At 38.4% G+C, this 13,423-nt stretch overlaps 1 protein-coding gene across 2 annotated transcripts in view; it reads right to left on the minus strand.

The window, feature by feature from the left end:
* Positions 1–13,423, minus strand: part of ABCD3 (ATP binding cassette subfamily D member 3) — an 80,337-nt gene that overhangs the window by 20,252 nt on the left and 46,662 nt on the right. For both annotated transcript variants that reach the window (XM_002715849.5, XM_017346066.3), the window contains 7 exons: positions 9,391–9,533; positions 5,100–5,169; positions 2,373–2,442; positions 2,190–2,287; positions 1,998–2,089; positions 249–337; positions 95–167 (listed from right to left, as the gene is read on the minus strand). In XM_002715849.5, the coding sequence (XP_002715895.1) occupies positions 95–167; positions 249–337; positions 1,998–2,089; positions 2,190–2,287; positions 2,373–2,442; positions 5,100–5,169; positions 9,391–9,533 (635 nt within the window). The remainder of the gene's footprint in view (positions 1–94; positions 168–248; positions 338–1,997; positions 2,090–2,189; positions 2,288–2,372; positions 2,443–5,099; positions 5,170–9,390; positions 9,534–13,423) is intronic.

The following is a 13,423-nucleotide window of genomic DNA, read 5'->3' on the forward strand; positions in this document are numbered from 1 at the left end:
AATTAAACATGAAGCAACTGGAAGCTGAAAGAGGAAAGCTACTAGGAAATTTAGCAAATGTTTATGGTGCTAAAGAACCATTTTCTATACATACTTTATAATGTTATCTGCATTGATGATTTCTCCAGCACCAGGTATCAAGGGACTGATTTGTGCTTCTTCAATACCTTAAATGAAAAATAAGTATTAAAGCAACATATGTCAGCAAAACATAATACTGTGACCTAGGTTGTAAGATTCATATTTACCTTTTTCCTGTGAGACCATTGTGCGTTCGTATTTGCCTTGATTTAAATCCTTTAATACCTGCATTAGTTCTGTAATCCGGGCAGTAAAACTAAAAATTTTTAAAAAGAAAATCATAATTAAAACTGCAGACTATCATTAATATTTATTTATGCAAAGTTTAGTTTCTAAAATTATACTTAGGTTTAAGTGAAACCTGAAAGATAACATAAAGTATAAACATAAAGATAAACATAAAGATAAACATAAAGTATTAATGATAATACACGTTTTATTATACTTCAGTTGAAGAGCAGGAATAAGAGGATAAGAGGACAGGTTTCAGAGGATCCCCACCAACAGATACTTTGTTAACAAGCAAGGCAAGATGACTGTTTGCTGTTAGAATTTTAAGGAAGTTTCTCGCAGATACTACAAAAGGACGACTGCTAGTGCATTCCTTAGACCAGGAAGTGTGGACAGAGAGTTCCTGCTGGAGTGACCTATAAAGCCATGTGTAAAGTTTGCTTTTCTATCCAAGGAAGGCATTTATTAGAAGTATGTCAAATGCACACTAGCTCTCGGCAAATAGGGAAGAATCTAGGACATTGCTTATTCGTAAGACGGGAAAAGAGAGAGAGTTCTTAATATGAGATGGTTTTGAAACCACTGTGGTAACACAGAGAAATCAAAAACAATGACAAGTGGTTTGGGAGTATAAAAATGACATAAAAGTCAAAGAGAAAGTCAAAGGAGCAAAACAGGATTTTTCCATTCATAACAAACAGCAACTTCCTAAAGGAAACTTTAGGAGGAGATGGATATGCTCATGTAGTTGATGGCAGTGATGGCTTCACAAGTATATAATTTATCCCCGTATTCACTGCACACATAAAATGTATACAATGTTTTATATATCCTTCATACCTCAATAAATGGCTCAAAAAAATCCTAAATGAACAGAAGCACCCCATATGCTATACACCATGAACTGTAAAGGCATGAGAAAAGCTATTAGGAAGTAGGAAGAACATTAGTATTCTCAAGAGAAAAGGACTCCTATTAGTGGTTTACAATATCCAATCTTGCCATGAAGATCTTATCTGCCAAAGGAGAAAAAAACGATGGATCACAGGCCTAGGAAGAGTAAAAGACTTCAAATGCCTTCAAGTAACCTGAAATTTATGGTGGTGTTCACATTATGGTGTGTTTACACCACACTGTGCCCTGTATATTAGAGCTTGACATACTAAAATATTCAATTTTACTCTATAGCTAAGAGCTATTTTAATACTAGACAATACAACCATATGTAAAACTGCACCTACACATAACTCAAGTTAACTTTTCATTTTTGTCCATCTGTTCTGTTGGGTTGCCATTATCAAATTTAAGGGTAAAATATATATATACATATATATTGCAGGAAGGACAGAAAATTCAAATCAGACAATTCTACTCAATTAGCTTAAATTTCTGTGAATTAAAAAAAAAAAAAAACTACCATGACTCAATACTTCCCAACTTATCAATGCCAGTGTCCATGGAACAACAGCTGGAGAATCACTAATCTAGCATTATGCTCCAGATAACCGTCTTTAGGAAACATGAAGTTTACTATCAGAGAAAAGTCCTCCTTAGTTTTCTATCGAAATCAGTTTGCTGGAACAGGAAATATCCCCTTATCTTAAGTTCAATTAGATATAAACATTAAGGAAAACATATTTTTGAAAAGATCATTCTCTGCAATTGCTCATTTTTACCAATCTTACCCAGCCAATCTAGTCATTTCACGTCCAGCCAAAACTATTCGACCCAGAGCTTGAGACATTCGCAAAAGCATTCTTCCACTTTGGTAGTAATCCTTAAACAGAAATAAATATTAGTTTTCACTTACATTTCCAAAATTAAAAACCAGTCTTTATTTTTGTATTTGGTTTTCCATTTTACTATCATCACTGTACCTCCAGAAGTTCTGAATGTGTACTCTTGAGATGTCGAGGGTGAGACAAATCTAGAAAAGGGCGGCTGACGACTAGGTAACCAACTACAGTGGCCAGGTCTGAAACAAGGGAAGATTCAAAACATTAGCAATATTGCAATTTTTCCTCAAACCTCACTGACCATCTCTTTTAAAATATACTTACATTTGGCAATTATACTATCCATGAAGCCCATAGAGAACCGGAACAAAATGAAATTATGCAGGTGCTCCACCTAGCAGAAAACAAAATACATACATACATATATATATATATATATATTTATACATATAAAAAATTCAAATTTCCATGAGGATAAAACTGTATAATTAATATATTCCAAAAATATTTATTGTGTGACTGATTTCTGATCATATTGTACATCACGCTTAGCTGAGCAGAATGCTAGTCATAGAGCAGGTGCCAAAGACTTCATGAAACCATTTTTATGCAAAAAGAAAGGAAATTATATAATTCATTATAACAATTTTTTTCCCTTACATGTAATAGTAGTCACAATACTGTCAGATACATATATCCTCAAACTGATCAACAACCAAAGTAAAAAGAACAGAGGGATAAGCTCACTTGCTTAAAACACTAGCAGTCCAGGTTGGTACACAAGGCTTCACTTTCAGCAGAGACATGCAACATGATCTGTGCTTTCCCAAAAACTTGTCACACACAATCTAAATCAAGTGTGAATGGAAATCTGTGCTATACAGCCTGAGTCTGTAGCTTTATCCTGAGCATGAGTCACATCAAAATTACAATCCTAAAAACTGCTTTTTATTCTGTATTTTCAGTGTTTGCTGGTGATCTACTTATCAGATGATGCAAGGTCCTGCATAACCTGGCACTGGAGTCCACCTTCAAGCCATCATCTGCTGCTCCTTCGTTCCTTCTCACTGAGCTCTCAAACATGCTCTTTTCTTAAGGCTTTCCTCTTGCCACCCCTGCCACCAGGAATACTCTGTTCCTAAAAATGTACATTTTATGGCTAACTCTTTCACTTCATGTAGGTTTCACTTCATGTAGGTTTCTGCTTAATCATTACCTCCTCAACAAAGACCTTCTTGGTCATTCTAGCCAAATAGCTAAGCAATAGCCAAAATCATATTCTATTTCTTGATCCTGCTGCATTGTGGTCACAGAATTGATTACTACCTGTCATTTACACAGAACAGCCCATCACATACATATTCACTGTCTCCTCACTAAAACATGACCTTCCTGAGCACATGGCAGCTTGTACAGTCTCTTCTGCAACTACAGCAACGTGTGCAGCATTTTAGCCTGTGTCAGACACCCTGCTCACAGCTAGATAACACCAATGAATAAAACAGACAAGGCTCCTGAGCTCAAAGAGTTCACATTCTAGTGAAAGAGGATGATCATAAATGAGCAAGATGATTATAAATGGCAAATTAAAATTTTAAAGAAACAGAGTAACTGTCTGAGGTCATTTCAAATAAGCTGATCAGAGAAGGAAAAGCCTCAAAAAGGAATTAACATTTGGACTGAAAATCTGAAGAAAGAGAATCAATAAACCATGTGAAGAACAGCTAGTAAATTACCTTGAATGCATTTTATCAGTGAGCATGCTAAAGTTTAGTCATACTAAGTATCAACATGGCAAAGATCAAATTTTGTAAATAATTTAAAATGACAATTCTTCACTCTATCTAAACAACCCAAAATATGCATTTACTTTCACAAACTTTCACTAAATAAAGCAGCAGCATTTTACATTCACTAAAAAAAGAAAAGGCAGCATTTTAATCATACCGCTTAACATCATTATCATTAACCTGGAGCAAGCAGTCAGACAACACTCACTATCTTTTGAATGGACAATGAATAAAATTACTTGAATTCAAATTTCCCAAGTGGCAACTAAATAAAAACTATGTTAGAGCTTTCACATGAACAAAGTTTATGTTCTAAATCAAAGGTCAGCAAACTTAGCATCCACAGCCACAATCCAGCCTGCGACTGTTTTTGTAAGTACAGTTTTATTAGAACACAGCCACATCCACTCATTTCATTTTGAATATGGCTACCTCTGAGAGGCAGAACTGAAGAGTTGCAATGGAGATCACACATCTGAAAGGCCTACAATATATGTACTCTATCGCCCTTAAACCAGAAAATGCCTGCTGGCCCTGCTCTGCATAATAATCTTCACAGGATTTTCCTGAATGCTGCAGGAACAATCTCATTCTGTAGGAATCATTAAATTTAAAGCTAAATAAATTTCCTAAGAAATATCCATAAAAATGCACTGAGGAGTATTTTAATAAATCTTATCCATTTTTATAAATGGGCAGTTTAATTGATACGATAGTATTTAACACTCATGTTTCTACTAAAACTATGGCTTAGGGGCCGACGCTGTGGCACGGCAGGTTAAAGCCCTGGCCTGAAGCACTGGCATCCCATATGGGTGCCGGTTCTAGTCCCGGCTGCTCCTCTTCCGATCCAGCTCTATGCTATGGCCTGGGAAAGCAGTAGAAGATGGCCCAAGTCCTCCAGCCCCTACACCCACGTGGGAGACCCGGAAGAAGCTCCTGGCTCCTGGCTTTGGATCAACGAAGCTCTGGCCATTGCAGCCATCTGGGGAATGAACTAGCAGATGGAAGACCTCTCTCTCTCTCTCTCTCTCTACCTCTCTCTGTAACTCTGTCTTTCAAAAAAATAAAATAAATCTTTAAAAAAATACATGGTATAAAATCACTTATAGCTATTTAAAAATAAGTATCTTTAAGTTATGTACACATGTATGTGTGTATATCTATCTTAAAGACATATAATATACTCATAACTTAAAGATGGTACAAGCCAAACAAAATTCTTTCCATCAATGCATGTGCCTCAAGTATGTCATCTTACCAGTTTTCGGAAGACTGAGTAGATTGTCTGCTTTTCTCTTTTATTCCCATTGTAAAAGGCAACTTCTTCACTATTAAAGAAAATAATTTAGCAATTAATTTTAACATTAGCTAAGCCTGAAAAATAATAGAAATACAGTATTTGAGAATTGAACATTTGCATTCAAATCAATATTTTGTGGCTAACAGCTTATCTGGTGCATGTCAAGCACTGGTCTGAATTTAAGATCCTGCTCCTGCTCAGCGGATTAGAATTCCAGAATACACACCTAACTGGATTGCAACTTGGACTGCAGCCCTTGCTATGTGTAGCCTGGCTAGAAAATTGTACCAAGTTAATTCTCAGAAGTTTGAAATAAGACAGAGAAGGAAGATGTCAAAATATATGGAAACAAAGAGCTAGGACCAACATTATAGACTACAAGTTATAGTAGAGACCAACACAGGAGGGGGTGGGGGGAGGGAACAACTGACATGCTCTTAAATCAAAATCAGGCAGCTCTGAGGAGGCCTGTTTGGTTAGAGGTTGATCTTATTCTTGGAACCCCATCATATCCTCACAATTCCCCTTTTTCTTAAGCTGCTCTGAATGAGTCTACCAGAATGACTAGGAAAAAAGGATATATTATAGAAGAAAGCCTCGGCGTAGTTAAGTAAATCTGTGAACGTCATACAACCAGAAAGCCAACGTACTGAACTTGTAATTCTGACTCTAAAGTTGGTAATTTTTCCACTTTATAAGGATGATGTAATTTTCCCAGCAAAGTACCTCTTACAACAGAGGAAAGTAAATATTTACATGGGAGTCTAGAAGGCACAATTGAAATAGCCTTCAAGAGTCACAGATGTAGAACAGCAGGTTTAGCTGCCACTTGCAATGCTGGGATCCCATACTGGAGCGCTGCTTCAAGTCCCAGCTGCTCCTTTTCAGATTCAGCTTCCCGCTAACATGCCTGGAAAGGTAGCAGATGATGGCCAAGTCCTTGGGTCCCTGCCATCCATGTGGGAGACTAGGACAGAGTTCCTGTTTCCTGGCTTCAGCCTGGCCCAGCCTTGGCTGTTGTACACATTCGGGAAGTGAACCAGCAGGTCAAAGATCTCTGTCTCTCCCTTTGTCGTTCTGCCTTTCAGATGGATGGATGGACAGACAGACAAATAGATCTTAAAAAAAAAAAAAAAGGAAAAGAAAGAAATGCCTTTCAATAAATAACTAATTTTCTTCAAAGTTTTTTTTTTTTCACTTAAAAATTTGAGTTTTTTACTCCACTGTAAAATGTATTCACAATTTTTTTTTAAAGGATTTCTTTATTTATTTGAGAGGCAGAGTTAGAGACAGGGAGAGACAGAGATCTTCCATCTGCTGGTTCACTCCCTAAATGACCACAGCTGGGTCAGGCCAAAGCTGGGAGTCAGGAACTCCATCTGAGTCACCCAGGTGGGTATCTGGGGCCCAAGTAGTTAGGAAATTCTCTACTGCCTTCCTAGGGGCATTAGCAGGGAGCTGGATCAAAAATGGAGGAGCTGAGACACGAATCTGTACTCACATAGAATGCCAGCATCACAGGTGGCCTGCTGCACCATAATACAGGCCCTACCTGCAATTTTTCACCATAAAAACAAAGTGCTTCCTACTTCAACCCCTTCAAATAAAGTTAACTTTTCAAAAAGATGCACTGCCTTTTATCCTGTTACATGGTTTCCTTGACAAAGAAATACAGTCCCAAGCCGGCGCTGTGGTACATAGGTTAATCCTCCACCTGTGACACCAGCTTCCCATTTGGGCACTGGTTCTAATCTCGACTGCTCCTCTTCCATCCAGCTCTCTGCTATGTATGGCCTGGGAAAGCAGCAGAGGATGGCCCAAGTGCTTGGGCCCCTGCACCTGCGTGGGAGACCCAGAAGAAGCTCCTGGCTCTTGGCTTTGGATCAGCGCAGCTCCAGCCATTGCAGCCATTTGGGGAGTGAACCAGAGGATGGAAGGCCTTTCCCTCTGTCTCTCCCTCTCACTGTAACTCCACCTCTCAGATAAATAAATAAATAAATCTTAAAAAAGAGTCCCAGTTTTAAGAATACCAAATAAGAGGATCCCATAATTCTGTCTCTATAATTACTTCTTATATCCTTGTCCCTCCTTTGCATATCTGACCCTATGGAGGCACATGAGGTGAGGATTCTCCTCCTCAACCTAGTCATTTCACCCCTCATCAAAAAGCAAAATGGACAGAATGCCTTAGGATACCAATGGCTGCCTAGCCAACATCATTCTCTTCTGTATCTTTCTTCCTAAGAGAACTCCAATTCTCTTAGAGCTGTCTATCCTATTCTGTGCACCCCAATGCTTTAGGAATGGCCTCAACCCCCTTCAGAAGGTATACATCCCAAACGGTCCAACACAATCATTTGCTGTGACCGCTTCAGTCATGAGCACACGGTTATTCTGCTCAATGAGACATGAAGCAGAGTCAGCTGTGGGACTTGGGGCACAGGGTATTTTTTCTAAGAAGAAATGGCTCCTTATTACTCCCAGACCTTTTACCAGGGAAGAGAAGCTGTTGAAATCTGGTGATCACAAGAAAAACTCTAAGGACAAGAAAAACACATAAGTAGGGCAGAGCAGAGCTTTGACCATGCTGTGCCAGACACTGCCCCGTCTTATGGGAAGTAGCTATCGCCTATTTATCGGAGCTAACTGAGTCATGTTTTCTATTTCCTGTGGTTGAAAACATCCTCGCTGATACCATCTTTCATTTAGTTGGCAAATCATCTCTTCACTTATCCATCTATTCCTCTGCCTCTGTAGAGCACAAAAACCCACTCAAAATTGGTACCACTTTAATTTAAACATTCCAAGTACAAAAAGGGATGCGTGAACTCTTAAAAAAGCAATTTCCTAAGTAACTCGGTGAAGTCCTACAGAATAGCCTACAGATTTTTAAATAAATATTAGTATACTCAAAACGACTGAAAGTTGATGGATCACATGAGAAAATTTTAGCTCTTGCTAATTAACAAAAACTGAGGTAAAGCCGTGTATGTGTGTGTGTGTGTATATATATATATATGTATGTATATGTATATATCTGAATGTAATCCTAATAATCCTATATATCTACCTATTATGAACAAGAAAAATGAGGCTAGAAATAACATGCTAAAATCATAAAACTGTTGAGTAGAGGAAGTAGACTTTGAAATTAGTGTAGCTGGGTCCAAACACATGTTTCTTCCTATTTAGATTTTAAAACTCAGAAGGCAAGTAGAAACACATGCAGTTGAGAATGAATTACTGAGCATTACAAACATAGTCTCAAAATATTTTTGGATAAATTGAGACAAAATTTTCTTTGAGCAGTATAAGAAAATTGGAATTGGAATTATACCTTGACTATGCTTAAAGGGAGATGATCAGAAAATTAGTGAACTACACATATGATGATGCAAATCAGGAATACTTCCTTGTTAAGAAAAAAAGAGTGTGAGGGGTGGATGTCTGGCACAGCAGTTAAGATGCCACTTGGGACACTGGAACATTGGAATGCCTCGGTTCCAGTTCTAGTTCTGCTCTCAGTTTCAGCTCCCTGCTAATGTGCACCCTTGGAGGCAGCAGATGATGCCTCAGTAATCAAGTCCCTGCCACCCAATGCTCCTGACTGTGGCCTAGACCTGTCCAAGTTGTTTCAGGCACTTAGGGAATAAACTAGTGGATGGAAGTTCTCTGACTCTCTCGATCTAACTTTCAAATAAATTAAATCAACAAATAAACATCTTTTAAAAAAAGAAAAGGAGGGACCAGTGCTGTGGCACAGCGGGTTAGGCCACTGCTTACAATGCTGGCGCCCACAGCATCCCACATGGGCACTGTTTTGAGTCCCTACTGCTCCACTTCTGATCCGGCTCCCTGGCAATAAGCCTGGGACAGCAGTGGAAAATAGTCTAAGTCCTTGGGTTCCTGCACCCATGTAGGAGACCCAGAAGAAGCTCCTCGTTCCTGGCTTCAGCCTGGTCCACCCCAGCTGTTGGAGCCATTTAGGGAATGAACCAGCAGATGGAAGATTTGTCTGTCTGTCTCTCTTTTTCTTTCTCCTTTCAAATAAATAAATAAAATATTAAAAAAAAAAAAAAGAAAAGGAGCTCAAAATGTGGAATATTCTTACTTCATAACATGAATACCCTTTGTGAAGTGTATTTTTCAAACCCTAATATGTATGTTATTAGGCTTTGAGAAGTCACTTGAGATTACATCAACATCTATAAAAGTGAATTTAGTACAGCTTTATTACATTTCTCCTTACCTATTTGTGATGAGCCGGGAATTAACATATCTGTATTCACCTTCATACTTCTGCTCAGTTATTGTCATCTTACCAATGGGTCTTCTAAGTCGAGTTAGGAACAGCCCAGAAACAACTAAGTAGGCCATCATGCTCGCTGGGCCCTATTATTTTAGGGAAAGAAAGGTATAGAAGGTTCAAGAATATCACAATAAATTCACTGGATGCAAACATGTACGATTGTCACAATGACTGAGAAACTGCTCCCTTGGTTAATTGTTTTTATCTTGTTTCTTTTCTGAAAAAGTACCAGCCTCTCTACACTTTCACTACTTAGCCACTACTCCTTCAACCACAGCAGCTCATCCCTCTGCTCTACTGCTTTTGCTCACCCAAAATCTCATTGCAATTCTCACTTTTCCATGGCATCTAATTAACACTCATCCATTGGAACTCTTCTTAATTAATATTTTCTTAAGACTCCACAATAATCCTTAGGTGTCTTTTTGTGCTTCTCTTTGGATATTAATTAATCTTCTCTCAGATTCCTTCCTCATTACAAATTCATACCTCCAGTTTCACCACTTACGTACCCAAGATCTAATTTCCACATAAGGACTCAAACTCACATCCCCCACAGCAACTCCAGCTGCCTTTCCCTGCTTATGTACCTTGCTTCTAGCTGCTATACCTTCTACTTTTGTAAATGAACTCATCAACCATGGACAATCTCAGGAGAAAACTTGAAGCTTATCTTTCTAAGCTCATCACAGGCCCCTCCCTCAATCATTTACATATCCCTGTGCTCTGTCATACTGAAATCATTGTTTCCTGAGCATAGCATTCAGACAGGTAGTGAGACAAGCCGGAACATCTAATGGATACCTACTTATCTCCCCAAAGCAGCTCAAAAATCAACTCTGATTCTTCCATGTACTAAATACTTTACTAAAGCTTTTATTATATTTATCACACTTATTAGAATTGCTTGAATATCTACCTCTTTTACCATATTATAACTCCTGCTGAGCAGGAACTATATCTTTTTTTTTTACTATTTTTTAAACTTTTAATATGAAATACCTATTCTTTCTATGGGGTGCAACAGAATATTTCAAGAGATATACCCAGCATAAACCAATCACACCAGGCAAGCAACCATTTCATTTCCTTTATCTCAAACAATAGTTAATCTATTATCCTATGGAACACCTTCACCTGACTGCATTTTGGTACTCATTTGCAAATCTCCTCACATTCTTCCACCCTTCCCAGCCTCTAGTAAGGACTTATTTAAATTCTCTCTCTCTCTCTCACGTGCGCGCGCACACACACACACAAACACACACACACACACACACAAACTTCCACAAATGAGAGAAAATGTGGTATTTGCTTTTCTGTGTCTGGCTTATTTCATTAATAAAATCATCTCCAACTCTACCCATATTGTTGCAAATGTCAGAATTTCAACCACTTTTAATGGCTGAGTAATATTCCATTGTGTATATATACCTCATATACAACAAATACATGAAAAAATACTCAGTATCACTATCCAACTGGAAAATTCAAATAAAAATCAAAATAAAGTATCATCTCACTCTGGTTAGAGTAGCTACTATCAAAAAGAGAAAATGTAACCAATGCTGCTAACGATGTGGAAAAAAACAAACCCTGATACATTGTTGGTGAGAATACAAATTCACACAGCTATTATAGAGAAAAACAAAGAGGTTCCTCAAAAAAATAAAAATAAAAATAGTTCTACCATAGCTACCAGCTATCCTAATTCTAGAAATATATCCAAAGGAAATGAAATCTGCATGTGAAAGAGAAACCTGCACTCTATGTTTATTGCATCGTTCTTCACAATAACCAAGAATTGGAATCAACCTAGATGTCTATCCATGGATGAACAGATAAAGAAACTATGTCTTACTCCTTTTTTTTCATTCTGACTATCCAGTACAATATATGTGGAATTCAGTACATACCAAAAAAATTTAATTAACTCTGAGTGATTCAATGCATTTTAACAACTACTGTAAATATGGGCCAAACATCTAACTAAAACACAGTTTCTGATTTTAAGAAATGCAAAAATAACAAAAATACATGAACATATACTTCAGCATGATAAAAATTATTAAGTACCATAAAAATATAACATAAAGGAGGAATAGGCCTCTCTATTTGTTTCTAGTAAAACAAGCTGTAAGTATGATTAACCCTGAATCACAAACAGTAAGAAGTTAAGAAGAATGACAAAAAAAATTTAAATAAAAAGCAGTTTCTGGGGCCAGCGTTGTGGTACAGCAGTGTAAGCCACCACCTGCAACACCACATCCCATATGAGCACCGGTTTGAGACCCAGATGCTCTACTTCTGATCCAGCTCCCTGCTAATGCGCCTGGGAAAGCAGTGGCAGATGGTTCAATTGCTTGAGCCCCTGCACTCATTGTGGGAGACCCAGATGAAGCTCTTGGCTCCTAGCTTCCATTTGGCCCAGCCCTGACCATTGCTGGTATTTGAGGGAGTAAATCAGCAGATGGAAGTTCTATCCCTCTTTTCTCTGTAACTCTTTCAAATAAATAAATCTTCAAAAAAAAAAAAAAACAACTTTCCCCAGTGTTTTGGAAACCTACAAAAATCACTAAGTAAATTATGTATTAATCAAATAAAATGCATATACATATATATATAAAAATCACACTATTACATAGTTGTGCTATAAATATATAATAATAACATTACATATTCAATAACTGATGTTCAACTTCAATGAGAATCCTCAGAAATTCAAAGGTAATTCTTGTCATTACAGATATCAGAGATAGGGTAATAAGACTCATGAAACAGTCAACATTTATATTATTGTAAAATATTCTTGGGACTGGCACTGTGGCATAGTAGGCTAAGTCTCTGCCTGTGGTGCCAGCATCCCTATGGGCACGGGTTTGTGTCCCAGCTATCCTATTCCGATCAGGCTCTCCACTTACAACCTGGGAAAAGAGTGGAAGATGGCCCAAGTGCTAGGGTCCCTGCACTCCTGTGGGAGACCCAGAAGAAGCTCTTGGCTCCTGGCTCTGGATCAGCCCGGCTCCAGTCATTGCTGCCATTTGGGGAATGAAGCAGGAGATGGAAGAACTTTCTCTAATTCTACTTCTCAAATAAATAAAATCTTTTAAAAAAATTCTTAAAATATGTTATACCCGTTCTAATTTCTTTTTATACATTACTTTGCAATAATAAGTATACGTATGTTCCATGTCTAAGTACTTCTGGTTAAATTACTGCCATAACATATTTCTAAGTTGGGCCAGTGCTGTGGCATAAGGCTGCTGCCTGTAGCACCGGCATCCCATATGGGCATCATTTTGAGTCCTGGCTGCTCCACTTCCAATCCAGCTTCCTACTAATGTGCTGGGAGGGCAGCAGAGGATGGCCCAAGTTCTTGGGTCCCTGCACGCATGAAGGAAACCCAGAGGAAGCTCCTTGCTTCTGGCTTTGGACCAGCCCAGCTCCAGCTGTTGCAGCCATTTGGGGAATACACCAGCAGATGGAAGATCTCTCTCTCTCTCTCTCTCTCAATAACTCAGATAAATAGATACATCTTTTTTAATTTTTTTAAAAAGATGTATTTATTTATTTGAAAGTCAGAGTTACACAGAGAGAAGGAGAGGCAGAGATAGAGACAGAGAGAGAGAGAGACAGAGACAGAGACAGGTCTTGCATTCAATGGTTCATTCCCCAACTGGTCGCAATGGCTGGAGCTGCGCTCATCCGAAGCCAGGAGCCTCTTCAGGGTCTCCCATGCAAGTGTAGGGACTGAAGGACTTGGGCCATCTTCCACTGCTCTTCCAGGCCATAGCAGAGAGCTGGATCGGATGTGGAATACTGGGACTCGAACCAGCGCCCCTATGGGATGCCAGCACTGCAGGTGGCGGCTTTACCCGCTGTGTCACAGCACTGGCCCCTAACTTTCAAATAAAAAAAAAAATCTTTAAAAAATATTTCTAAGTATCTGACTTACAGGAAATAGAGACACCAA

Source organism: Oryctolagus cuniculus, chromosome 7, assembly GCF_964237555.1.
Source record: "Oryctolagus cuniculus chromosome 7, mOryCun1.1, whole genome shotgun sequence".
NCBI classification, from domain to species: Eukaryota; Metazoa; Chordata; class Mammalia; order Lagomorpha; family Leporidae; genus Oryctolagus; species Oryctolagus cuniculus.